General features: G+C 40.2%; 2 protein-coding genes across 3 annotated transcripts; one reads left to right on the top strand and one right to left on the bottom strand.

Moving 5' to 3' along the window:
* On the top strand, positions 1–14,438 carry elovl5 (ELOVL fatty acid elongase 5). 2 transcript variants are annotated; one of them, NM_001310986.1, is given in 8 exon segments: positions 1–56; positions 3,838–3,902; positions 4,949–5,136; positions 7,518–7,595; positions 9,817–9,988; positions 10,658–10,782; positions 11,102–11,236; positions 11,396–11,973. In NM_001310986.1, coding segments are annotated over 7 exon segments (888 nt in total). In that variant the 5' UTR covers positions 1–56; positions 3,838–3,844; the 3' UTR covers positions 11,528–11,973.
* Positions 14,439–15,733: 1,295 nt separating this feature from the next.
* On the bottom strand, positions 15,734–24,539 carry fbxo9 (F-box protein 9). The gene is made up of 13 exons (XM_010888959.5): positions 24,366–24,539; positions 21,540–21,617; positions 19,882–20,016; positions 19,709–19,766; positions 19,334–19,421; positions 19,057–19,184; positions 18,518–18,632; positions 18,223–18,341; positions 17,397–17,487; positions 17,218–17,313; positions 16,991–17,084; positions 16,382–16,542; positions 15,734–16,230 (listed from the first exon to the last, which is right to left on the bottom strand). The coding sequence occupies exons 1-13, from the start codon at positions 24,366–24,368 to the stop codon at positions 16,122–16,124; spliced, it is 1,275 nt and encodes a 424-aa protein (XP_010887261.1). The 5' UTR covers positions 24,369–24,539; the 3' UTR covers positions 15,734–16,121.
* Between the last annotated feature and the right edge of the window lie 1,288 nt (positions 24,540–25,827).

The raw sequence follows: 25,827 nt of genomic DNA, 5'->3' as shown, positions 1-25,827 counted from the left end.
GAGTCTGTGCGTTTGTGCTTTGAGAACGAGGCAGCCCAGGTTCGCATCACCCAGAGGTAGGATACATTTTATGAGATGGGATTTTAGGTAACATTTGTGTTTATTAAGTTGTGGATATACTATCAAGTTATATACATAATGTTTATACTGCTTACCACATTTGTATCAGCGCCTTCATATATCATGTCTTGCTTGGTCATCTGTGTAGTCTGAAACAGTATTGATGATTCTATCGGTGACCTCTGTGATGCAAACGATTGCGATTGGCTACATCTGGAGGTGAGACGGCAGATCCCATTTAATTTTCAATAGTCATTGTAATTGTGTTATAGTTTTTAGCTAAAAATATTAACTCCGACAGTGAACACACCGCAGCATCCAGATCCAGCACAGCAGCCATGACTTATTCAACTTGCATCCGATAAGTTAATGCACTTTTTGTCTACGATGGTTTCTTTTAAATGTATTTAATCCGTTTTTATTTGAGAAGTTTACACAACATTTTGAGTACTGTTTTAACTTAAAGTCGGACTGCAGTAAAAAAAAACACAAAAGGTTTTCTATCGATATTCAGATATTCAATAGCGTCAGTATCTGACCGAATGGGGAATAACAAGAGAGGATATCTAGAATCAGATTAAGGTAGAGAGTAAATAACATCTTTTTTTATCAGGTTCGTTCAGTTGTGGAATAAACGTGCGCTACTCTGGGATAAAGAACCGTCTTAAAAAGTGCATCATCACCCAAACTAAATATACAAACAAACATATTTTTTTGCATCAATTGAGTTATTTTGTTCTTAAACCAACTTTCTAAGAGATTAGACACTAAGAGATTTTTTTTAAGGATTATTAAATGTGTCACTTTTCTGAAAGGAGGAGGCTACAGCCATGACCTCGAGATTAATAATAACGTGCAGCAAAATGGTTAATGACCCTTTTATCCTTGATCCAGCCAATTCCCATTTAAAGAAAGTAAACAGAAATGGCATGATCAAAATTAACACAAAAGTGCTTCCAATAGCCATAGATGAGCCTCCTGCAACTATGTACTGGAAGTTTGGCCCACTCTTCTAGGGCAAATTGCTCCAGTTCTCCCAGATTTGAAGAGTGCTTCCCAACTACTGTTTTCAGATCCCTCCACGGGAAATCAGTGAGAATTGCTGGCCACTTCAGGACAATCCAGCATTTTGTTTTGACCCTTTACTGATTGCCTGACCGCAATTTTTCTCTCTGTCAGCCCTCCTACCAGTCTTCTACCATGCAACCCCTTTCAACGAGTTGTTTACAAATGGTCTGATTTGAAATTGTCCTGATTTGAAGATGCCATCTCCACCATTCAAACAAATCTTTCGCTCGTCACTTCCAAGTAGATACTGGCTACAGTAGCATGGGTCTGACCTTAAAGGAAGAGCAGCTCTGTCTTTTCTAGGATGAGCTTGAGATGGTGGGCCGACATCCAAGCAGAGATGTTAGAGCCATGGGGACCACTATTAGTGAGCACAGCAGACAAAGATCCTCTCCTCGGTACCTGGTAGGAGAGGCCTGCCTGGCAAGATACAGTCCAACATCCAGCCCTGGGTGGAGAGAAAGAAAGGATGAAAACAGAGCTTGGGCGCTGCAAAGAGCCTCTGTGCCACAGAGGAAAGTGGTCTCAGTTGGTTAAAGTCAAGAAGGTCATTTTAAGAGAGATGACAAGAGTTGGTCAGAGACAGCACATTTAGGTGTTTCAGATATACAGGAAGGTCTCAGAGTGGAAGTGGGAATTAGGAGAACTACAGAATCTGAGGAAGGGTATGGGATCAAGAAGTCAAGTTATGGGGCAACTGAACCATACGCTAGTCACAGGATTTCATCTAGAAAGAGAGAGGTAAATGTGTACACACGTTTGGTGTGAGGGACCAGAGAACTCAATAGGTGGAGTGAATGAGATCTGGATGTCATCAACCTTCTGTTCAGAGTGGTTGACACAGTCAACTGTAGCCAGGGTAGATGGAGGTGAATGATTTAGACCAGAGGAGAAAATGGCAAAAAAAGAGGAAGAGAAAGAACTTTGACATTTGTTATGGTGGCTTCTTCAGCAGCTGATAGAGGTGAAGGGAAGGTAGCGAGGAGGAAGTGAAAGAATGACAGGGCTTCAGTTTTCCTCAATTTCCCCTTAGCTGCCGCTGCCCACGATCAGTGAGAACACAGAGCCTCCTAGCAACGGAGTGGGATGGCCGACCCAGCCAAAGGAAAGGGAAAGTAAGAGTCATTGAATGTGGACAGGGAAGAGTGGGGTCAAATGTGCCCGAATGAAGGGACAGAGGGGTATTCAACAGATGGAAGAGGAGAGAGTAGTTGCTGAGAGAGACTGAAGGTTGTAACAGTTCATAACCATCTGGTTGGGGCTGAGTGGATAGGGTTGGACGAGATAGAAAGAAATAGACAAACTAGTAGTGATTAAAGACCTGCAGGGAGGATGAAGTGAGATTAGTGTACAAACAGCATCTGGTACAGATGAGGTCAGTTGCATTGTCTGCCTTATGTCTGGGAGGAGACTGGCAAAGGGCTTTGTCAGAAGAGGGAGGAAGCGGAAAGCGTTTGGTTTTTGTGTCAAGGTCGACATCAGGAGGATGCCGAGCAAGCCTACCAATAATTTGAGAGGTAAACTATCGCCAGGAAGTTAGGTCATCAAGGTGTCAAGCTCATTGAAGAAGTCTCCAAGGGCATCTGATGGGTGATACATGAAAACAATGTTGAATAGGCACGTGACAGCAACGGCACGGATTTCAAAAGGGGACTGTGACCGGTGAGCGGGAAGGAAGAGAGAAAATCTCCACTTTTGAGAAATAAGTATCCCTGTGCCGCCACCAAGATGATCAGGTGCAACTAAACTTAAAAAAACAAGACATTTTAGCAAAACGTCCTTGGCATGCGTATACTGTACACTAACCCTGCATTTGCACTTTGAATAACAGCTTTGTTAGTGGTTTATAATTTTGAGTTATTAAGGGCCGGTTTCACAGACACAGATTAAGCCTAATCTAGGACTAAAACAACAAGCTCAATTAAGTTTTCTATTGAACTTGATTTTTTAGTCCTTGTCTAGGCTTAATCCCGGCCTGTGAAACAGGCCCTTAGTGTCCTATGATATTTGTTCCCTATCTCCTTTGCAATTCAGTAGTCAAAATAAAGGTCATTGTCCTCTGTTGAACTGTGTGTTATCTTACAAGAATAATGTTTGTATATGCATTTGGGATTGCTTGACAAGCTACCATCAACGTTATTGTAAAGGACATTCGAATGATTAAACACATCTAAGAGTGATCAAAAACAAATAATTCAGTAGCCTTGTTGGTCCCTCAAGTGTTTTTCCATTGAACTTAACCTGAAGATTTTCTAATGACTGGCTTCTAAACCCTGAATCTTTTGTACCCCTGTAGCTCAATGTCGAAAACATACACTTGGCCTTATCTTCTTGTGATTGGCAATACTTTAGCCAAGATGTCTGTCACATTTGGCCTATTGAATTGACCTAATAATAGGTCTACTGCTTTTCTGAAATGATAGTTTATTGCTTGCCAAAATGTAAGCAGATAAGTGTCTTTGATCAAAATGATCACAGGCCTCTACTACCACAAACTAAGCTTTGATTTTCTTGAATTGCTATATGTGTACATACTGTACATACTGTTTTCTGTCGTATTTAGTCGTACTCCAGTAATGCTGCTTGAGAATGCTATTGCATATACCAAAGAGGTATAGCATAATGTCTTTCAGAGCGCGTAAGGGTGGCTTTTGTGGTGAATTGCAATGTTTGATCACAGACACAGTCTCCTCTCTCTTCTGTATTCAGGTTAGAAATGGAGACTTTTAATCAGAGACTTAACACCTTCATAGACTCATGGATGGGTCCCAGAGGTAAGTGGTAATGCTGTTATATTACTTTATATTAATTAAGCCATTAATTATTCACCATAATTCTTAGTTAATGAACAGTTTAAACAATAATTTATTATTATTTTAATTAATTAATGACAAATAATAGACTATTATTGTGTATCACAATATTTTTCCTTTTGAAATAAATAAATGGTCCTGCAGTGGAATTTCCTGCTAGTTAGCCCCGTGGAATTATTTGTGTCTATAGCTAGCAAGGCATCTAGGCCTTTTCACTGCTGTGAATTACTGAAAATAAAAACAGTGACTATTTCCAAATTATTTTGCTGAAATTTCCTGTCAGCATTTTAATAATTTTTTCAGAACTTGGTCAGGTTTCTTTTAAAGTCTGGTAAATTGTTTATATAAGAGTCATATTTTGCTTTTCCATTTTGTATAATGCACCAATTCCTTGGTTGCTTAAATAACTGCCTATCAGCGCCTGAGTCAGTGTTTTGTTGGTTTGCAGAAGGTTAACCAAACCTATTGCTGTTAGAGCAGAATCATTGTTGCCAAAAATAAACCCTATTTGGTAATGGAGATGTATTTCATCACAAGCAGGCGTAATTTCCCAGATATTTTCCCAAATGATGGTTTTCAACATAGAAACAGAGAGATAATTTTTCACAGAGATGGCTACTCCGCTACCCGTTAATTCCCTTCATGTCTTCTCTAAACACCTAATCCGACTGATACCTATGTTTCCATTTACCCATGCTTCTGTTATGATAAAAAAAATCCTGAATAACCCCAAATGACAAAACCTGATATGATCCGGTTTAGAAAGTAACCAACATTTAGTTATATCAGCTAAGCCTTTTTACGGGTTTAAAAGTCAAATGGCGCACCCATGCTGGAAAAATCTATTTAGGAAGAGTGACAGGCATTGAATTACCAGGATGTACAGCACTGTGTCCTGGCCTATACCGTGTGTCGTGACAGTAGAAAGCACCCCACTCTGACCTCTAGGTTGCCATTAATATGTAACCTAGATAGTTACATCATGCCGTTCTCCCTATATCTTTCAGATGAGAGGGTTCGTGGATGGCTGCTGCTGGATAACTACCCTCCCACCTTTGCACTGACCGTGATATACCTGCTGATCGTATGGGCGGGTCCAAAGTTCATGAGACACAGGCAGCCACTGTCTTGCCGCGGTTTCCTGGTGGTCTACAATCTGGGCCTGGCGCTGTTGTCCCTCTATATGTTTTCGGAGGTACTTCTGTTCTGAAATCGCAATGGTACAGACACATTGGAGAACTGGGCGAGGAGAAGTGACAGGACTGAGTGACTGATACAAGTGGGATGATTCTTGTTTGATTTTGTTCAAGGACTGTGGGGATATTTTTTTTGGTTGATATATTTGATTCTGAAGAGATAAACTGGATTGTTCATTGAAGCCATCCCTGAGACAGTGCTGTGGAGGAGTGAGTGAGGCACAGCTAGTCTCTGACCGGATCGCTGTTAACACAAAGGAATCTCTCACCAAACATCAACAAAGCCCTTAGTTGTTCTCTGAAAACCTGCTGCTAATTCTGAAATGGTTGACATGATTTTTCTGGTACTGTTTGTGTGGCCAGACAGTGAATGTCTATGCTAGTAGTCTATTGCAATTATCACTAGTTCTTGTGTATATGTGCATTCTTTTTCTGTAGTGAAATGAGTTAGCTCTTGATAGTATGAATGGCAGTGCCAGTGAATGCCCTCGTCCCAGATTGTCCTGCACTTTCCCCGGGCCCTGTTAAGCAACACACCTAAACAGTGCCGTGAAAGGGTTATTCTGATGAGCAACAATGCCTAATATCTGTAATACCTGTAACCTGTAATTTGCTTTGTAATTCATTAGGCTTGCACATTCTGGCATTGACCCTGCCGCAGGTTAAACTTCTGGATTTGAACTTTTCGGCCTTCTATCCCACCAGATTTCAGTACAAAACAGTTGCTTGTTGCCATCACCTGCCACTCACCCTTAGAAACTGTTTAAAATATCCAACCTTAATACCAAAACACCCAACAAAATAGGCCTGGCAGGTTTGTAGCTTTGTTTAGTTACAGTAGACGCAAGTTAGCCAGAATGAAGGCTTTAGTTTTAGAATACCCTGTGCCGCTTAGTCAATTTACCGAATCGATTGGAATGTTTTGGCACTTACAATCTCGTTGCAGAGACTTCTGTGTTGTTGATTGATGTGTCCTCTGTATGTATGGGATTAACCAGTTTAATTGTAGAGCACAACATCTGCCAATCCCAGGCCGGTCCCCTATTCTGGTTACATCCCCATAGTCACATGCAGGGCAATCACTCTCCTGGTGCCCCGATCATCGGGTAATCCCACTGTATGCCTCAAAGTCATCAGTATAATTAGCTTGTCTGCTGTGCCCTGCTTTTTCACAATCCTCTGCTAGCATGGGTCCCGTCTCTGCCGAAATCAGTAAAATCCAAAAAAAAAAAAAAAAAGCTTTATGTTCCTCTGAAAATGTTTTAATCAGTTGGCCCAAAACACAAACAGACAGGCCACGCTGATCCTGATCACGAATTGTGCTCAGAGTTTGATGATGTCCTCAAGCGGAGGTCACATTGAGCACATAACACGGCTAGACTAATGCACTTTAAGCTGAACCTGAATCTGGGCATGTCCTTAACATGCTTTACATGTAAATCCTTTGTTTTTGTCAGTTATTCAAGGCAGTGGTGAACAAAGGCTAAGCTATTTCCATTCATCCCAAAGTTGATGAGATGTGTGAACAACGTCTCCATTTAGAATCAGTGGCATCACTGACCTTCTCAATAACAATAAACAATGCAAGGTTCACAGTGTTGCAGTGCTGAAGGGAACTGAAATGGATGGAATCAAACTCAGCATTAATGTTGTCCATTACTTGCCCTGTCTAGACCAGAACACCTTCAGTGCACCTTGAAATCGATTCTACACGTGTCTGAACCTCTTTTGGAGGGATGTGACAAATTCTATACTTTTTAGTTTTTGTTATTGTTGATAGAAACCGATGTATCAGGCTCCAGTCCAGAATTTACCAGAAGTGTCCAGCTGGGTTGAAATTCTGTGTCTGAGGCGGCCATGGCATATTGTGAAACATCAGCAAGTGCAGCAGTCTTCGTCATTGAAGCTCCTGCCAAATGTGCCCCAACAATCACCCCTCATTTCAAAGGCACTGATGTCTCTAGCCATGTCAGCCAAATAATGGGCAACTGGGGCTCTTCAATTTGCCAGGGAATGTGTACAATGTCATTGCTCCAGATTTATCTAGATAGCTAATTTACCTCTGTTGTCACTGGGCATGAAAACATGACTGTAATCGTAATGGTATGCTAATTCTGCAGTTGTATGGAAGCACCTGCTTTCAGTTAAACAGGTATCCCCAATTTACCTAAATGTTTACAGTGACTTTTTAGATCGTAGAAAGTAAAAATGAATGTCGAAAGTGTTGGATTTGTATTATGACACATGCAATACAATAATGAAATGAATGTGATGTCACAAGGGCAGTGGAGTATTTAGTGATGTGATTTAAGTTGTGTCCAGATGCTAAACACATGGGGGGAAAAAAGTGTTTCTAAATCACCTTGTTGCCTGTCCCCAGATGGTGTCTGCTGTGTGGGTCGGGGGTTATCATTTCTACTGCCAGGACACGCGCAGTGCAGGAGAAGCAGATACTAGGGTAAGGTGGCCTTATACCACAGCATTTTATCACCCCTCTGTTTAACATTACATTTGTGTTAAGTGAAAAATCTGTTCAAAAATTTGCTGTGTAATGGTTTTAAAAAATGCATTGTCACCAGACAACAGGCTTTCATTAATCACCCTTGGTGATTTTAAAAACACCAATTAAAAAAAAAAGGATTTTTATTATGAGATCAAGTTTACTAAGGTTTTAATTATTTTTATTGAGTTGTTCTTGTCCTGGTGGCTTCCAATTTTACTGGTTTACTTTATATCAGCCAGTACCTGATGACAGCTACTGGCTGATAAAAGAGATAAAGGAAAGGGTCAGCCAGCCAGTCTGTTTAATCTCTGCTGCTGTGTCATCAGTAGTAACTCCCTTTAATGTCCCTTCGGAACATTGGACACTGAGAAGTATCTTGTTCAAACTAAAATGTGCAGTTAAATTGCAGTTATTCACTGATTGATTTTAAAGTGAACCTGCTGATACAGAAGTAGACAATTGTATTTTTATCTTTGTCCTTAAAAGAGATTTCAAGGGCAGTTCTGCACAGATTAAAATGTTTGATCCCTCAACACGTTAACATTTGTTTTGTGGAATGATTTGCTCTGGCTCATTTTTTATAAGATGAACTACAAATCTGGCATGTACCGTCCCCTGGAAAGGATCGCCATCCTTGGTAAAAATGACACACACTTAAAATAGAACTTTAACCTTTATTTTAGGTCAGATGGTTAAATGAAAAAAAAAACAAGAAAAGGAACCAAGCAAGCCTACTGTAGTTCTGCTCAACTGTCACTAGAAGGAATGAATGTTGTTGAACAGGCTGGATTCGATCCGCGGTTTACTGTGACAGACTGTGTCTTTACCCACTACGCTACTGAAACAGCGGGTTTGGGTGCAAGTGATACGTGTGTAGAGATGTGGTGTCGGTTTACTTGCGCTGTCAAACCAATAAGTCGAAAAAAACGTGTTTCCCTACATTAGTTAACATCCAAACCAACAACAGGTATAACAGGATCGCTACACTACATTCAACACGTTAAATATAACGCAAAGTTTTAGTCTATCCTGAACAAATCCGAGTGCCTAATTTGTTTGGTCCGTGACGAGGATCGAATCCCGGTCACAGTCCGCAACCACTACACTATTTAACAATGTGTGGTCACTCACCCACCCACCCAGTAACAGATATTCGCTCTTCTTGCCCGGCTCCACTCATGCGGTCCGGCATAAATGTGTACATTTTATTAGCACACCTACATTTAGCACTTTATGTACCCTTCCATTGCCAAGACAACAGAACTGACTGTTCTTCTATAATGTTTGATAATGTAGAACACCTATTAAGGGATCTCAGAACATTCATCCATGCAGAATCTCTCCAGAACCTCAGAGTCCTTTGTTCTTGCGTCTGGACTCCTCCTCATCTCACCCCACAGGTTTTCAACGGGATTTAGGACAGTGGACTGGGATGGCCATTGGAAAAGCTTTATTATGTGGTCAGTGAGCCATTTCTGTGTGGATTTGGAGGAATGCTTCGGATCATTGTCCACCTGGAAAATCCAGTGACAACCCAGTTTTAGCTTTATGGCAGAGGCATCATGGACTCTGGTACTGGAACATGATTACCAGCGTCTTTGGAAGTAAAACAGCAGCATAAAAATCACATATCCACCACCATACTTCAAAGTTAGGATTAAGGTTATTTTCTGCATGGTCATCCTTCTTTTGCTCCAAACCCACCCTCTGGTCGGTTTTGTCCAAAAAGGTATTTTTTTATTCTGATCTGACTATAGAACTAATTTCCTGTGAGTTCTTACTAATATCCTTTTCAGACATGGATTGTGGGGCCTTGGAAGCGCTTCAGTTATGACATAGTTGTATACCTGTTATCAATTTGCAACAAATAGAATTGTCAGTGAAACAATACTAACACTCAATGCCTTAGTTATGAATGTCCCCATAATGATAGATTACGGCATGTTTGTCACCTCGTATTTATATCCCAGTGAAACAGGAAGTCATGGATGACCACTTAAAAGTACTGAATGACTTGGATGAATTTGGAAAAGATTTGGTTTATAAGAATTTCACGTGCGGGCAATAATTTTGATAAAGAAGTATTTTTCGATTTTATGACTATGTCATTCGTATTGTCATTGTAACGTCCAACTGAATAAAACAAATAATACTTTTGTTATTTTTTACTCATCAGATCATACATGTCCTGTGGTGGTACTACTTCTCCAAGCTCATAGAGTTTATGGACACCTTCTTCTTCATCTTACGGAAGAACAACCATCAGATTACCTTTCTGCACATCTACCACCATGCTAGCATGCTCAACATCTGGTGGTTTGTCATGAACTGGGTGCCCTGTGGTCACTGTGAGTGCTTTTACACAATGTTTCCTTTCAATCCTCAGCACTACATAAGTGATTTTATACAATGAATTATTTACAACCACTAATGCCAAATCCACTCAACCTTTACTCAGTCCCTGTGTTTGAAAATAGGGGAGGGCAGAAGCCTATATACATGGTATATTTTTAATAAGCAATAAAGCATGATGTGATGTAGTTGACGGCCAAGATACCACAACTAATGTATTTTACACACAAACGCAACGCAGAGGGGTTGCAGCCATTGGCTATATACCACAAACCCCTGACTGGCCTTACCATTACTATTATACAGTACACTGGTTAAGCATTCTTGAAACTGTTATTCTATGGATTATTTTTACACAGGTGCTTGAGTGAATTTGGTCAGTTGTTAGAAGCAGGTGTTAGGAGCAGGCTGCTATTTTAGAACTCTGCAGCATGGATTTTTTCAGTGATACGCTCTACCTTAATTTCCTAGTTGCTTTACCCACTCACCTTGGCACATGGCGTCCTAGAATAGAGAGCTGTCCTATGTTTTACGTCTCGCCGTGTTTTACAGAGGACTACCTGAGAACGAACGCCTCAGCTAAATTTCGACTGAATACCATCGTCACTAATATTTCCGTAAATAAATCATCTGCCCCCCCCCCCCATCTTCTGTCTCTCCCTCAGGCTACTTTGGTGCATGCTTGAACAGCTTCATCCATGTTCTGATGTACTCCTACTATGGGCTCTCTGCCATCCCGACAATGCGGCCTTACCTTTGGTGGAAGAAGTACATTACACAAGGACAGCTGGTGAGCCTATAAAACCTACGAAACAGACTTTCACATTCAAAGTAATCGTATAGTATATAGTTCAATCCAAAGTCAGGGTTTTTAGTGACCTGTGACAAAGATGAGTTGAAGCAAAACATGGAGTGTACAAATACCAAGGGCCATGTTTGTTCCAATCCCTCCTCCCCTCTACACTGTTAACCATGAGCATTGTTGTAAGTGCGCTGAATTGAAGAAATTGCAATTTCGAGATGTTCCTAACCCTCTTGGATTATATCTGCACTGTCCCCCCTGCTTAGTCTACAAACGATGAATTACAGTTGTGCAATTTCCTCTCCAGATTCAATTCTTTTTGACCATGACCCAGACAATCTGTGCAGTCATTTGGCCGTGTGGTTTCCCCAAAGGTTGGCTGTATTTCCAGATATCCTATATGGTCACACTTATTGCTCTTTTCTCAAACTTCTATATTCAGGTGAGTAAATATTTCTTGGGAATATCCTTTCCATACATTATTGTTTCAGTGAGTATTTTACGTTTGCTCAAATGGTGACAGGGTATGGACAGTGGATTTTCTGTGTTTTCACATATCAGGCATGTCATAACGTTTTGACTCGTTCCTTCTGTTTTCTAGACCTACAAGAAACGCAGTGTTTCACAAAAGAAGGAGTGTCATCGGAATGGCTCCGCTTCTCCGTTGAATGGCCATGTCAGTGGGGTTACACCCATTGAAACCATTACGCACAGGAAAGTGAGGGCGGACTGAAGCTGGAGTGACCTCACAATCCTAACCGTTTTACATATCTACCTATATAATGTTGCTAAGGGAAATGTATGACTCATCATGACGACGTGCCAGGAGAGACAAGCAGGTTTATTCAGAAGAGACAAAAAAAGCCATACTTATCTGAGGAGATTCCAAAAGTTTTGCACACCTGTTATTATTCATATTGAATCAAATTTAATTACAGCTAATTAACAAGAATAGCAGAAGGAATACAGAACAGGAGAGTAAAGTAGCTCCAAAGACACATTTCCTGTTAATGCTGCAATGTTAGTTTTAATTATACGTATATCCTTTGTTCCTTTGTTTTTGAATTCACTACATATGCACGTATCTACATGCTTTTCCATTAGGATACGATTTTGTAAAAGGTACCGTCTATCTCAAATGACCCCCGGAATGTTATTACAGTCAGGTCCTATTTAGCATTAACCTTTAGTTGTTTCTTTTTTCAAACCATGTAACTACCATGTGCATAGGAGACAATGCTGTCCCAGTGAATATATTCATTGAATAACTTTATCTAGTGAGTATGGCAAATCTCCGTAGAGAGGTTCATCTTGATTGTATGCATTGCAAATGCGTTACTCAGGAGTGCTATAGTTCAAAACCAGTTGCAATAATAGTTTGACTATATCAGTTGATCAGGTTTGGAAAGTATTTTGCCATCAAATGGCACTTGTGTCAGAACAACGAGTTCTGTGAACGAGATTTGTGTTTTAGGTGTTGCTTTAGATATTGCTATTGTAGTAGCAAAAGTTTACATACAAGGACATTTTATGAGATCACCAACCCCTGGTGGACAGATGCAGGTAGCAAATTCAAAATCTGAAGGAATTATGTGAGTTTGACGTGTGTGACAGGACTCTGAGCCTAGGTCCTCTCTAGGTTTCTTCCTAAAATTCGGCCTTCTTAGTGAGTTTTTCCTAGCCACGGAAATTCAACACTACTGTTGTTTGCTCCTTGGGGTTTAAGGCCGGGTGTTTCTGTAAAAGCACTTGACAACTGCTGTTGTAAAAAGGGCTTTATAAATACATTTGATTGATTGATTGACATTATAACAGCCCATTGCTAGTAGCTACTACACAAGACAATTCCCCTACTATAGCAAGTTCGTTTGTTTATATCTAATAATTTCCCATTGTAAAATATTCATGACAAACGTTATTGCAGCATATTATACTGCAGAAATTATAGTGTCATGTATTGCATTCAAAATAGTCTGTTGAAATACATTTGTCCTCTCAAAAATCTGAATTAAGCCCCCCTGAAACATACATTCTGACGTTGTCAGTGTCTCTCTGCACCAGTCATCTCAGTAATTAGAATGATCTATAGGTCTACACTTTCAATTTCAACCTCCACTCAATGGAATGCAGAAATAATGAACGAATACCGTACACAGATGTGTACACTAAACTTAAAAGTATTTAACATAGTTTATACAGTATGCATGTTTCATGCCGTATTTTAAAGAAACTATTCACTCTTACACTCGTGTTTGTTTCACTAATTAGATTAAAATCACGCTACACACCACAATCTAACACCACAACGTGTGATATGTGTCAGTTGAGCTTTCTCCAAGCGCTGTCCTTAACAATGTTGCTACTGATGTTTAAAAATGGTAAACTTGCTTCCTTAAAGGTAGACTCGGCTAAATAACGTAAATGCAGAAGTAAACAGCATAATGGTTCATTTTCGTCATCAAGCATTAAACATCTATGCTCTACTTTGTCTCAGCTTCTGTCCTGTGACTATATGCTGTAGAAGCATTAAATGAACCTGTACCCATGCAAAGATACTGTATAACTGTGTGATAACGAAGTCATGCATATTCCCTGTCTAAATATTTGCTGTGTGGCTGAAGGTATCGTTTCTCTTAAATCTGCTTTTATACTACATACGGTGTCGTGGTTGAATACTCCTTTCTGATTGGCTTGAAGGCATTCTAGAGCATGCATAATTTCTGCACTGTATATCCACGAGGTAGATTTGATAGCCACGGCGTTCTTCAAGCCAGCTAGTTTGGTTAAGATGAATATTCTAGCTGGAAAATACTTGCTAGCTACAATATTTTTTTCTTACACACACACACACACACACACGGGCTGTCCGTGTTTACCCTAATTATTGTAGTCCATATATGCCTTAATCATAAAACACAGGAGCCAAATTATCAACTTCTGTTGTAGGCCAACCAAAAAAAAAAAAAATTATACTGATTGATCTTTTAAACAATCACATTAGCTCTTTTCACACCAGATATTTTTCAGAGCTGATCTGATTAGTCCAGTCCAGTAGTTAAAATGTTAGCAATGGGTTGCCTGTCAAAATGTAATGCTTCGAAAGCCATTTACAGCAACTAATCTCTGAAACATTGAAATGCTTGTCTGTGTTAGCTAACTGAATGATTTTATCAAGTATTAAAATGTGGTTGGATGAATGACTCATTTTGAGAAACAGAATTACGCATGTATGAACAGACAGAAAGATCAGCTTTATATTGTAGTCTCTAGAAATGTTTTCAGCTTTCCAACAATGCAAATAAAGCCAGTCGTGAAGCTTTTGCATTTATGATGTCACAAAGATTGCAATTAATAAATTCTTGAATGTTTCATCTGTATATTCTTTGGCGTATTTCAGGCATTGTTTAAAGTTAACTATGAAGTGACAGCCAGTATTCCTCAATTGTACCAGGAAATCAGGAAATCTGATTTTAATCACTTTGAATTAAACAAAATCTATGTGGTTAATGTTTAGATTGTCACCTTTACTTTGAAGGAATTTTCAGCATTTTGGGTGTGAAACCGTACAAGAGTTGACCAAAAGATGCCCAAAGAAGTAAGAACCCCATGGTAACATAAATGGATCTCATTCCACAATCAATGTCTAATTGCATTTCTCTTTATTATTCCATCCCATAATAACAAATTGTACTTTGCGGAGGGGGCATAGTTCTATCCAGGCAGCACTGCCAGTGGTGCATGTGAAGGCTGGTCAGCCGGACTCATGTTTATACAGAAACATAGTCTGTGTGGTGATATGTCACCATATAGGTCACCACAGCAGGACCAGCTAGATCGCAAATCCATTGTACTCAGCAGAAAATAGCCTTAAGAGACTGTTGGAAAATTAAAAGACACTGTATCCAACGATTTCTTTTGTGGCACAGGAACTGTCCGTCCCCCATTCTATCAACTCACTAAAGCAGTGATGTGACATCACATTCATTTCATGGGTTGAATATCTGATCAGAAAGTTATCGATTGGTCGGACAAACCGGTTTTAATCCAAAGTCACCAGATAGTTCTAACAGCAAGACAGTGTCACTTTTGTTCCTTGGTATATTCCTCTCTCCTCGAACTTACACTTTGTGTATAGGAACTTTAAGGCCATGCATATGCTCTCTACTTACCTCTTTGATTGCATTTTAGATAAAAGCTTGGTGCACTATGCCTTGTTTACTGTATTCATCTACAATGTTAAGTAAAGCAAGTACATGTATAGAACCCTGTATTTACCCCAATATACTATACTCAGTTATTCACTCCATTAGTGTCATCATTTCAAGCTTGTGGGGATCCCAGATGATTTCTTCCTTGGTTCGCACACATTACAAGGAGAGATACACTATTCAATCCATACGTTGATCTTTGGGTTACAATCAAAATGGCTCTGAGGATGAAACAAATCTTCAGGATTGGAAAACCGCTTAATAACAGCGCCATGAAAAACACACCCCAGCGCCACACTTGAACAACTACCAAAGGTCATGTAGAAAGTTGTATTTTACCACTCCTTTAAATATTACCTTCTGAAAGGAAAGCGAATTTTAAGGATCATCACTTCTGTGTAGATTCATTTTTCACAAAAGAAAAGCCTGGTCTCGATAGGGTCGTGATGCCACCCAGCAATGCTCCAATCACAACATTTTGTTATCTGATATAAATTGTGTAGTCAGATCAAAGTTTTTCATCCAAATCTGTTTCAGCTTTTCAGCCCTGGGTTCCAAGAATATGTAGTACGTGGATTATGTCTGCTCTGCTGAAGGAAAGTGATTTGGAATTATTCAATAAGTATGCATTTGCGTAATGGGGCGAAGTGTTGTTTTATGATTGGAGTTGTGTAATAGGAACTCTTCTGTTTGCAGTGTGTGGGCATATACTTTACGCCTTATATTGATAATAAAACAACAGAATTCCCACTTTTGTTTATTCCAGTCAAGATACCAGATTGGAGGAAATCGCTTACTAGAGAATTATCAAACAACGTGAAAACAGTAATTGTTGGTGAAAAGTCTAACGCAATTTTAAGTAATTATACCGGACACCTATGCAGTCTTTAAAAAGTAAAATCTGCCCAAGAACTTTGATTTGCTGGGATAACCATAGTAGAACCAAGTGGCAACATTACAACAGTAGAAGCAGATGCAAGTTGATTGGTATACATTCATAAAAAAATCCTTATTCAGCCCATAGCCAACAGGCAGACAGATTTGCATTCAGCATAGGTTTTGTGTAAACTTCTGTGGTAGCTACGCCACTTCGTTAGTGACATGTCTCACTCAGCTTCCCTACAGTGGGCGTTCAGAAAAAGCTGTGTAGCTCTTCACACGTGCAAAGTAGAAAGATGCATACATCTGGTCCAAATCGAAGGCAGTGACAACAGTCTCTCCGGTGGATCTGCCAAAACATGAATTTCACATTTTACATTGCTTCAGGAGACGGATGGACCAGAGAACTAAATGCAAAACGAAATTCCCCATGTGTCCCTCTTCCAATGACATCTATATAGAATAATGCAAGGTCAAAACCCAACTGGGTAATGCATTACCGGTAGGTGATGTGGCAGGAATGGTGGATCCAATTCAGCTTGTTAAAGCTCTGGCGCCCCCCGGAGGACAACTGCAGACCCACGTGAAAGCTGTGCTCCGTCTCGGGCACCGCTGGGTTCCGCCTGCAGAACCGAGAGTTTCTCTGGTACTCTGCCACCTTCTGTCAAGAAAGAAAACACACACAGGGATTTGGACAATAAGAGGTGGACAGCCAACGCACTAAATATCCGTGGAGAATGAAATGAGCCAAAATAAAATGTTCTCTTTCTGTTTTTTGCTCTTACACCAGTTGCACCAGCTAATGGGTGAACAGAAAGTGCACTTTAAAAACAATATATTTCAACTGCAGAAGGACAAGACAACAAAACAAAATTGTGAAAGTAATGACAATGCCTGGGAAACCCGGCAATGTCATTACACACAAAATATGACAGAAATCTAACATTTAATTCATGTTTTTCTTTATTAGTCTTCATTTTTAACATTTTACACTGTCACACCTGAGCGTACTCACTGCATGCAGGTACTAAATTAGACCAGAAATGGAAATAGTGCAAACACGTCCCCACACCGAGTCACAGCTTCAGAAAGTGATTTCTCTCACTCACCTCGTCTTTTCTCTTGGAGACCACAACGAAGACTTTGGTTTGATTGTCTGTGTCTTGCAGCAGACGGAAATGACCACACATAATGGACTCGACCCTGTTCAGGGAAAAGCAAAGCCACGAGTAACACTTTCAACCGACCGCAGCCACGAAACACATCACACTCCTCTCAAGCGCGTGAACCACATTCTGACTTGGACGCAGGGAGCGGGACGTCGCTTTGGAAATACCTGGTGTTCCTGCTACGCAGACGAGGAACGGTGACCAGCGGGTCCTCGGGTGTGGTCAGCATCATGACTTGGCCATCGGGGAAGAAGCGTAGATACCTGGGTACACAAACGAGGCGCGTGACCGCCAGCGAATTCACGCGGAAAACAAAAGGGCACCAGCGGCCGACTGAAGAGCCTACCTGTAGTACTCCACCTGATGCCACGCCCGGTAGAATCCATCAAGGGACTCCTCCCCCTGACGGATGTATGTTGTTTTGCTGATGTAGACGCCTGCAAGATGCACACGGACTGTAAAACATCCACTTTACCAAACTGAACAAGCATACACAAGGTGCTGTTTGCGGAACTCACTGCCAACTCAGGCCGGGAAAGCAAATTGCATAGTTGGCTTAAAGGGTGCAGTAGTTTGTGGGGCCCCGTCCCTACATCCCCAGCCATATGAAATCAAACCCTACATCGTTTTTAACGTTGCTATAATTAACCACGCGTATCGTCTGTATTGCAGTAGAAAGCAATGGGTTAGAAACATACCCAATCCATAAAGTAAAAGGCATCATCCGTTCATGTCAACTAATATCATATTCACTGTGGTCTTCTTCTAATGCGTCTTAATAGAAATGAAATATTAAGAAGTATCTATTCCAGAGCTAGTCGCCTGATTATTCTTGTCAGGTAATTATCAAGCCCTTGTTCCAATCAGGTGTGGCTTTTCAGGGCTACAAAAACGTCTCAGGGTGCCTGAGAAAAGGGAAGTATTCATTTGAAATACATTTTGAGTATACTGTCAGTGTGCTAAAATTCAATTTTTACTCAAATCAAGTTTTAAAAGATCTACCTAGCTACTGGCGGAAATAACTTTTGTTAGACATGTCAGTTGTGCATTTGGAACTAAGGAATATCAAACAAGTCCATTCTTAGAAGGTTACTCAAAACAGGGCCCAGTGTTTTGGATAACCATGTCATGACATGGATTTTAACCTTTTCTTTATCTGACCGTATGTTTACCATCAAAGCGCACACGTGGCCTCTGCAGAAACATCTCCCTCCAGGAGTTGAAGGGCAACAGTTTGGTGCAACTCCTGCCCCACACTTTCAGACAGGCCGAGTGCCAAATCTCTGGGTCCCTGAGGAGAAATCAACACCAAGAGCACAGCAATCTCAGTGCCAACTGAAAAACCAACACACGAGCCTGTTTTAATAGAGTATATAGACCAGCATTTCTGCAATACAAACATGATTTTGAACAATAAACAATAAAAATATTTTTCAATGTTTTGATTTGTGACAATTGTGGTCCGACCTAGCACAAATGTAGAAGCCTCTACAGACTAGGGAGAGCTGCTCCAGGGCACGCAGGTCCAGATCGCTGGACACCACCCAACGGAAGACATACATCAAGACCTCTGGGGGCAGGGCTGTGGGGCCAAAGAACAAACAGAGGGAATCTGGATGGATGTCATTCCAGACCTGTGTGAAGGCAAGCCAGACAGTAAACCGGATATTTCACCACAAATCTGGGTTGCGTTCCACCAGGCGGGAAAAACGGGTCTATTTAGATGGGTGCCTCCAAGTTTCACCGTTTGACAAAACATTGCGTGTGACGTCAACCTCCCCACGGACACACCTGAGATAGTAGTTTCCCTGGGAGCGAAGCACTGCACTTTGATGAAGGGTGACGCATTGTTTCCCCAGAATCTTCCTTGAATTTGTATTTATATACAATGTAAAAATGGCCACGCTCTTCTGAATTTGTCGGGGGATTCGAAGGGCGGGGTGACACCGACCGCACATTGTGCTTGATGTGGAAAAGTTCCTCTCTCGCCACTTCATAAACTGTACCTGATATGTGCATTTGCGTCACCTCCACCTCAGGAACACATATCTTCAGGGAGTTGTCTTGCAGAGTTAGCTGCTGGTGGAAGTAAGCCAGTAGATCCTCTATTTCACCGTCCATGTCGTTCTCATTGCTAGGGGACAAATTCACAGTAGTATTCAAATGGCAGGACTTATTGTATAGGGAAGAGGAGGGGGTGACAATGTGTTCGGATGAAGCACATTTTCAGTGGATGCAGTCTTCATTCATTGTGTTATCCAACAGTACCCAGAAAAGACTTACCCACCATCTGGGTCCGGAGAACGACTGTAGTTGATTTTGAACTCAATGTCAGGGACAATCTGCATTGCCCTGCGATAGTACTTAATTGCTGCAAATAAAGAAGATACGTTTAGCTATGCTTGCATAAAAACAATTATTCCATACATTATAAAAGGTGAAAAATATTTATTTTGGATTTTAACGACTAGTATTCTTTTCAATTAGAATTGGCAGTGAAAAGACTACAAATGAGCGCGCGCCAACGCATGCACGCACCACTTACATCGCACTAGACTAGCCTAGATCTGGCCCTGCGGGCCTTAAGGTTGACCACAGTGACAAAACTCTAAAACTGAAGTGCCATTTTGCTCAGCCCAACTTGTCTCACAGATATACCTTCGTAAACAGCTCCATTCTCCTCTTCTGCGACAGCTTTTAAAAACAACTCTCTGGCCTAGGACAAAAAAACAAAAACAGAAAGACAGTGAAGACGACAGACGACGATTCCTGCATTCTGTAAAATATGGTTCTAAATGACACTGTTCCAAATTGCTATAACACAACATTACTTTTTCCTCCCGGGCCAGTTCCTGTTTCCTTCTCAGGTCTGCAGCGCGCGACAGCACCCCTCTGTTCCCCCCACTGGGCCCAGAGCTGGGCTTCAGTTCAGACATCCACTGAGCCCTGAACACATTGAGCTCCACCTGAACACACGGATAATTGTGCACAAGGGAAGGACAAGAATTGCCTAGGGTTAAGTTCAGTGAGCTGTTGTGTAGGTTTTGCATGCTCTGAGGTTGTGCCATTGGGCAGGTGATTTTCAGAGTCGAACTTGAATAGAAAAATGTTGTAATTCAGATATGACATAATTGTTCCATTACTAAGCACACAGTTTTTAACCTATGGCGTGTGACCTGGTCCAATGGGCCAATTGGAATTGTGGAAACTCAGTTATATATAAAAAAAAAATAAAAAGGAGTAATGGACAGCAATATACAAAATAGTACATCTGCATTAGGGGAGACATCATTGTGCACGCTTGCCCTTGTTTGAGACTTATATTCATGTCTGACATGCCCGTGACAAGAATGTTGTTATAAAAGTATTCTGTGTGCAAATACCTAATAACAAGCAATTGTACACTTTGTGCAATTAAAACAAATACTGGGCAGGTGACTTTAATGAAAATGTGTATAACCACACACAAAACAGCAAAGCAGAAAACAAAACCACATTTTGTCACCTTTCATTAAGGATATAGGTTTTTAATAATGGCAGAAAAACACCTGTCAATGTGAATGTTTCATTTAAGATGTGCTACAAATAGGACTTCTGCCCCATGTGCCTGGTGAATTACAAAAACAAATCACCCCCTCCCCCGCTCTATGACAGAGTGGAGACTCAAACCTGACTTTCCACTTTGTCTACCAGTAATAAAACAGCGGTAAATGTGAATGTTAACATTTTCTATGAAAACATTGGTTCACCTGTTGGTCAGAAATGGCTAGCTTTTCATCAACGGCCAACCTTTTAAAATTATATCCAGTAACAAAGTAACCAACCAAAATCAGGCATTTTGAACTGTATGCAATCAAAATTCTAAAACATGTCAACTTGGCCAACAGAGGGTGAGGTAAATAAACCAACTCCTGAGATTAGTATTAAAGCCTTGGTCTAAATAGTTGACATGTGCAAATATATTTTTGCATAATGATGATTTGACTATGCTACCAAGCTCACACAATTCTGAAGGGTTTTCAAATATAGAACCAACTTACATTTTATATACCTATTAATGTACTTTCAAAGGGAAAAGTAGGATTGTAATAAAGTAAAACTGCAATAACTCTTGTGGTTCTGTCAAAAAATATATTTCACTCCCAACTGAATGACACAGTAGTGAGAAAGCGTTCAACCACATCCAACCACGTAGACAACTTTCATTGGCTAATAATTATTTAGTTACGGTATATATTGATTATTATCCCCTACCATTTTGTCAGTTTTCCATGGTTGGCGAATGAGAAAATCTGGCAGCTACCCATGGCTTTGCCAAAACATAAAAAAAAAATATTTTAGAAATTATCTTTCACATATATATTTTATACTGACCACAACAAGTCAAAAAAACTATTCTATTTTGACAACAACACCGGACTTGATCACTCTGAGACGTAATAACTGTAAAGTAAAACTTTGAAGCTCTAGTGACATTGGGCAATCTTACTTGGAGATTGGAGTCATCAGTATTTTTATTCTCTCCATCTTGATCTTCTACGATACCATGAGAAATTAAGTTTTCAGCCTGTAGAATGAAATAAAATGTTAAAAATGTAAAATGAGCTATCCTGTGCTTACAACTGCAGAAAATCTATGCCTAGTGAAGCAATAGGATGTCATATTTATAAACAAATGCATTACTCAACACACCCCCTTGTTTTTTCAATTGGTAGTTCACTACTGCTTATTTTTGTGAAAACATTGAAAATTACAGAACATTTATTGTATTGGTCAAAACATATTTTGACCTATATAATATAATATATGTATATGTATATATAATTATTTTGACCAATACATTTATTATATATTTTGACATAAGCTCTTTTACAGAACTGATTATTGTTCAGTTTCACAAAAAGCTATGTAAGATCTTCGTTATATTTCAGTGCTGTTTCCCAAAGCCATCATTACTAAAGCTGGACTTAAATGCTTTTTTTATGATTAACTCATACACATTCTTGAACATCTAAGTACATTCCACACAGTTTTCTGCCTTTTCATGTCACTTAACAAACAGAATATCTGCAATAACTGCAGATATAATATGTTACACCTCTCTGGAAACGTTTACTATATAGTGAAATCAACTACAAACACAAAGTTCCAAATATATTTGCAATGGTAATAAACAGATGAAGGACCAAATGAAAACAAAGAAGGCTAAATTAAAATATTATTGCTAGCACATAAAGACTACATAGGATAGGCCTATTCAAGTAAATAATATTGAACTCAATTTAATAATCAATTAAATGTGCTTATTCAACTTAGCTTAATTTAGGCACTTTTAGGCTATGCCTATAAAATGCACCTCAGTCAAGGTGTGACCAACAATGGCCCATTGGCCCTCGGCAGTTAAAAACCTTTGATGGGCAAGTAGATTGTCAGGCACTGACCCAACCGGGCAAGTAACTTTCACATTGCATTGTCAGTTTAATATTTATTCTCGGCCTCAGTCTACTATTGAAAACAACACACAAAAGACAATGTTTTGAGTACAACCATCGAGTATGGGGCAGGAACCCTTTCCCTTTAGAACAGCCTGAATTATTCGGTGCCTGAATTCTACAGAGTCGGAAACGTTCCGCAGGTTTGACATCAAGACAGTACATTCATGCTGTGAAAAGCCTATCCCACACTGCCCAAAAGATGCGTCATTTGTTTGAGGTCTCCAGACTGCGCGGACCAATAAAGTAGACCGAATTCGCTGTCACGTTCCTGGAGCCATTCTGAGTAAAAGGTAATGTCCTTTGTGCATTATCCTGCACAAAGTTATTATAACTTCAATACACAGAGATGTTATCTATATCTGATATTCACAGACCACATGCCGCCCTACAACATGGGACCTACAGATGCCAGGACAACATTCTCCCATGCCATTACAGCACCTCCAACAGCCTATACCACAGACACCAGGCCGAAAGGATCCATGGATTTGTGCTGCTTATGCAAAATCCTGACTCTGCCCTCAGTATGACAACAGGAAGCGGGATACAATGTCCAGGTAATGTTTTTTCACCCTCATTTGTCCAGTGTCGGTAAACATGTGCCCACTAGTGTCTCTTCTTGGTTTTAGCTTAGGAGTCGAACCCGTTGTGGTCATCTGCAGCAATAGCCCAACTGTGATGAGGACGGATGACTTCCAATTCTGCACACCACTGTTGTGTTGCGTTGCTATTTGGCCGTTTGTGGCCCACCTGTGAGCTTGCACAATGCTCGCCATTCTCCTCAGGCGGCTCTTGTCAAGCAGCTGTTTCACCCACAGGACCGCAGTTGACAGGATGTTTTATTTTTTTAACCAATAGGCTGGTTCTGCATGAGAAGCCCAGTGTAAGATATCAACCATCGTACCACGCTCAAAGACAATTAGGTCAGTAGTTTTGCCCATTCTCTCATTCAATGGAACAGTTACTTAATGACTGCTTTATATTGTAAGCCATAAGAACGTGACTCACTGGATCTGTAGCAGCTGTCATTTTTTGTGAAAGGTTTGGTGTACCTAATAAACTGCCCATTGTCCTTAAAAAGTTCCTTAAATGTCCTCATCATTGGGAAAATAGATTGGTGAAAGACCAAATCATATAAACATGAAAATGGGTCTTCTTGTTTAAATGCAGCCCATTTGAAAAATGTACATGCAAATTTGCACAAGATAGCTAATAGAACACAAACAAATTGGCATAACATAAGCAAACGACAAATGCAACCTGATTCTTAGCATGGGCTTTACCCAGCAAGACTACTTGGCATTACCATAAGTGACATATGGCGATTAACCAAGCTGGGTTTAGCATGCATTTGCGAGGATTTCCTTGGTTAGTTATTTTACATATCTATTCCTATTTTGACAACTGGTTAATACATCACCAGTGTTCGAGGATCAAAACACCAATTAACCATAGGTAAACTGTGACAGATTGCTCTAAAACATAATAGCCACACATCATGATGCAAGGTAATTGCAGATAACTCAGGCTGCAGTTGTTTTGATGCTCTTGAACACTGCCATTAATGGCCCCTAGCCAACGATCTGATATCATTCATGTTCACAAGACACGTCATGTAGGCGTGTGTGACCTTTAGCTACTTGCAGTCTAACATTAGCTACCTAACTAACGACTGTGCAATGATTAACGTTAATGTAACCACCTGGCAGTAGTAAGCGTGAGTGAGCTGTAGCTACTTGCTGGCTAACGTTAGCTACAGTACCTAGCTAACAACTGTGCAAAAATGTATGTTAGCGTATTAATAAACGACATTGAGCTACCATTATGGCTTATCTGAAATATCTTCTGTTGTCCGTAAACGTTTTCAGGTGAGGGTCTACAGATCACGGTCAGAAAAACGGACAACACAACGAGGAAATTGTAGGTATCGCAGAAACGCAGCCATTTCGACGACTTGCCTAGCACTGCTGCTAAGAGTACAGTCTAGTTCAATGCCAAGAGAAAACATGACGACGTCACGTTCGGATAGTAATGATGAAACCTTCTAAATAAAAGTCCTAATTTCCTAAAATGTGTTACATTTTAATCAGTGTTAATTTTTGTGGTGAGACATGCATGAATTACTATATAAAAACAAGACCCCTGTCACAGACCAATGTTCACAATGGTGGGCTGGATGGTAAAAATGATTCTATATGCCAGGATAAAAGAGGGTTTAGGAATAGATTAAGCTATGTTGTTATTTCATGGGGGACAATGTGTGACGTCGGAGGAATTGGGAAGACCTACATGAGTTGCGCTGAAGTGCTTTTAAAGTTTGAACTAATAGCCATATAGTATTATATAAAATGTCTAATACTAATGTCAAAAATACTAAAGCTATAATGTTGGCTAGCTACCTTAACATTAGTAGTGTGATTGTAGATCAGTGGATGTCTGCAATCGTTCTGATCCTATCAAACACAACCATTGATTTCTGATATCCCTAGACACACCTAGATTATTTTCTTATCTAGGCGGAGGAGGCGGCGTTGCCGGAGAGTGGGAGTGGCTAATTTATTCTAGTGTTGACCCCTGGGCTGTTGGGGCGAGCAGACCCGACCGGAAAGAAAATGCTTGTGAAATGTCTCGCTCCCTGTTTCATGCGGGGCAAAAAGCAGTCCATAATAAACCTGCCTGAATAAAATAACGTGGGTCGTGTCTGGTTTTTCAAAATGATATTTGTTGGAGTTGACGTACAAATTAAATTTTCCTCTGTGAACTTTGGAAAATTTAGATTGCACGAGTAAACAGAATAAGTACTCATACCCAGCAGTACTTTCTAATTCATCCACATTGGAATAATATATTTTCCAAATCCCAATTTTGATATCTGAGAGGGTTTGATTAGTGTAAGCAATGCAGTGGATTTTACACAGCTTTTTGTAGGCAATAGGGAGCTAGCACCACATTTCTTACACCTTCCATACCCTCTCATATTTCGTATAGGTAAAGGTTTTGTGGGTCCATTTTGAATCGGAAAAGAGTATCGCTTGTGTATCGGTTAATGTAATTTTGTTACAAGACACTTCAGCCCAAATTTGCTTAATGTCTGGTGGAACAATGTGCCAAAATTGGTTGTAGCCACATTCATGGAAAAAACCCATGTAGTATTTGGTTTCATCTGCTTAATCTATCAACCAATCTTGTTCTACAACACCTTCCCTGCACAAAATGTTTCAAATACATGTATACATACATTTGTCTCATACGGCACCCAATACCTAATTAGGAAACAACCAA

Source organism: Esox lucius, chromosome 6 (genome assembly GCF_011004845.1).
Source record: "Esox lucius isolate fEsoLuc1 chromosome 6, fEsoLuc1.pri, whole genome shotgun sequence".
Classification (NCBI taxonomy): Eukaryota; Metazoa; Chordata; class Actinopteri; order Esociformes; family Esocidae; genus Esox; species Esox lucius.
The sequence above is the reverse complement of the archived record's forward strand: the minus strand, read 5'-3'. Positions and strand labels throughout refer to the sequence as shown.

Coding starts and splice junctions, on each gene's coding strand:
- elovl5 (XM_020046981.3), top strand. CDS start 224: ATGATTCTATCGGTGACCTCTGTGATGCAAACGATTGCGATTGGCTAC. Junction 5,137..7,517: donor CCCTCTATATGTTTTCGGAG/GTACTTCTGTTC, acceptor GCCTGTCCCCAG/ATGGTGTCTGCTGTGTGGGT. Junction 7,596..9,816: donor CAGGAGAAGCAGATACTAGG/GTAAGGTGGCCT, acceptor TTTACTCATCAG/ATCATACATGTCCTGTGGTG.
- fbxo9 (XM_010888959.5), bottom strand. Junction 16,543..16,990: donor TCTCCAAGAGAAAAGACGAG/GTGAGTGAGAGA, acceptor CTTTCTTGACAG/AAGGTGGCAGAGTACCAGAG. Junction 16,231..16,381: donor TCCTGCCACATCACCTACCG/GTAATGCATTAC, acceptor ATGTTTTGGCAG/ATCCACCGGAGAGACTGTTG.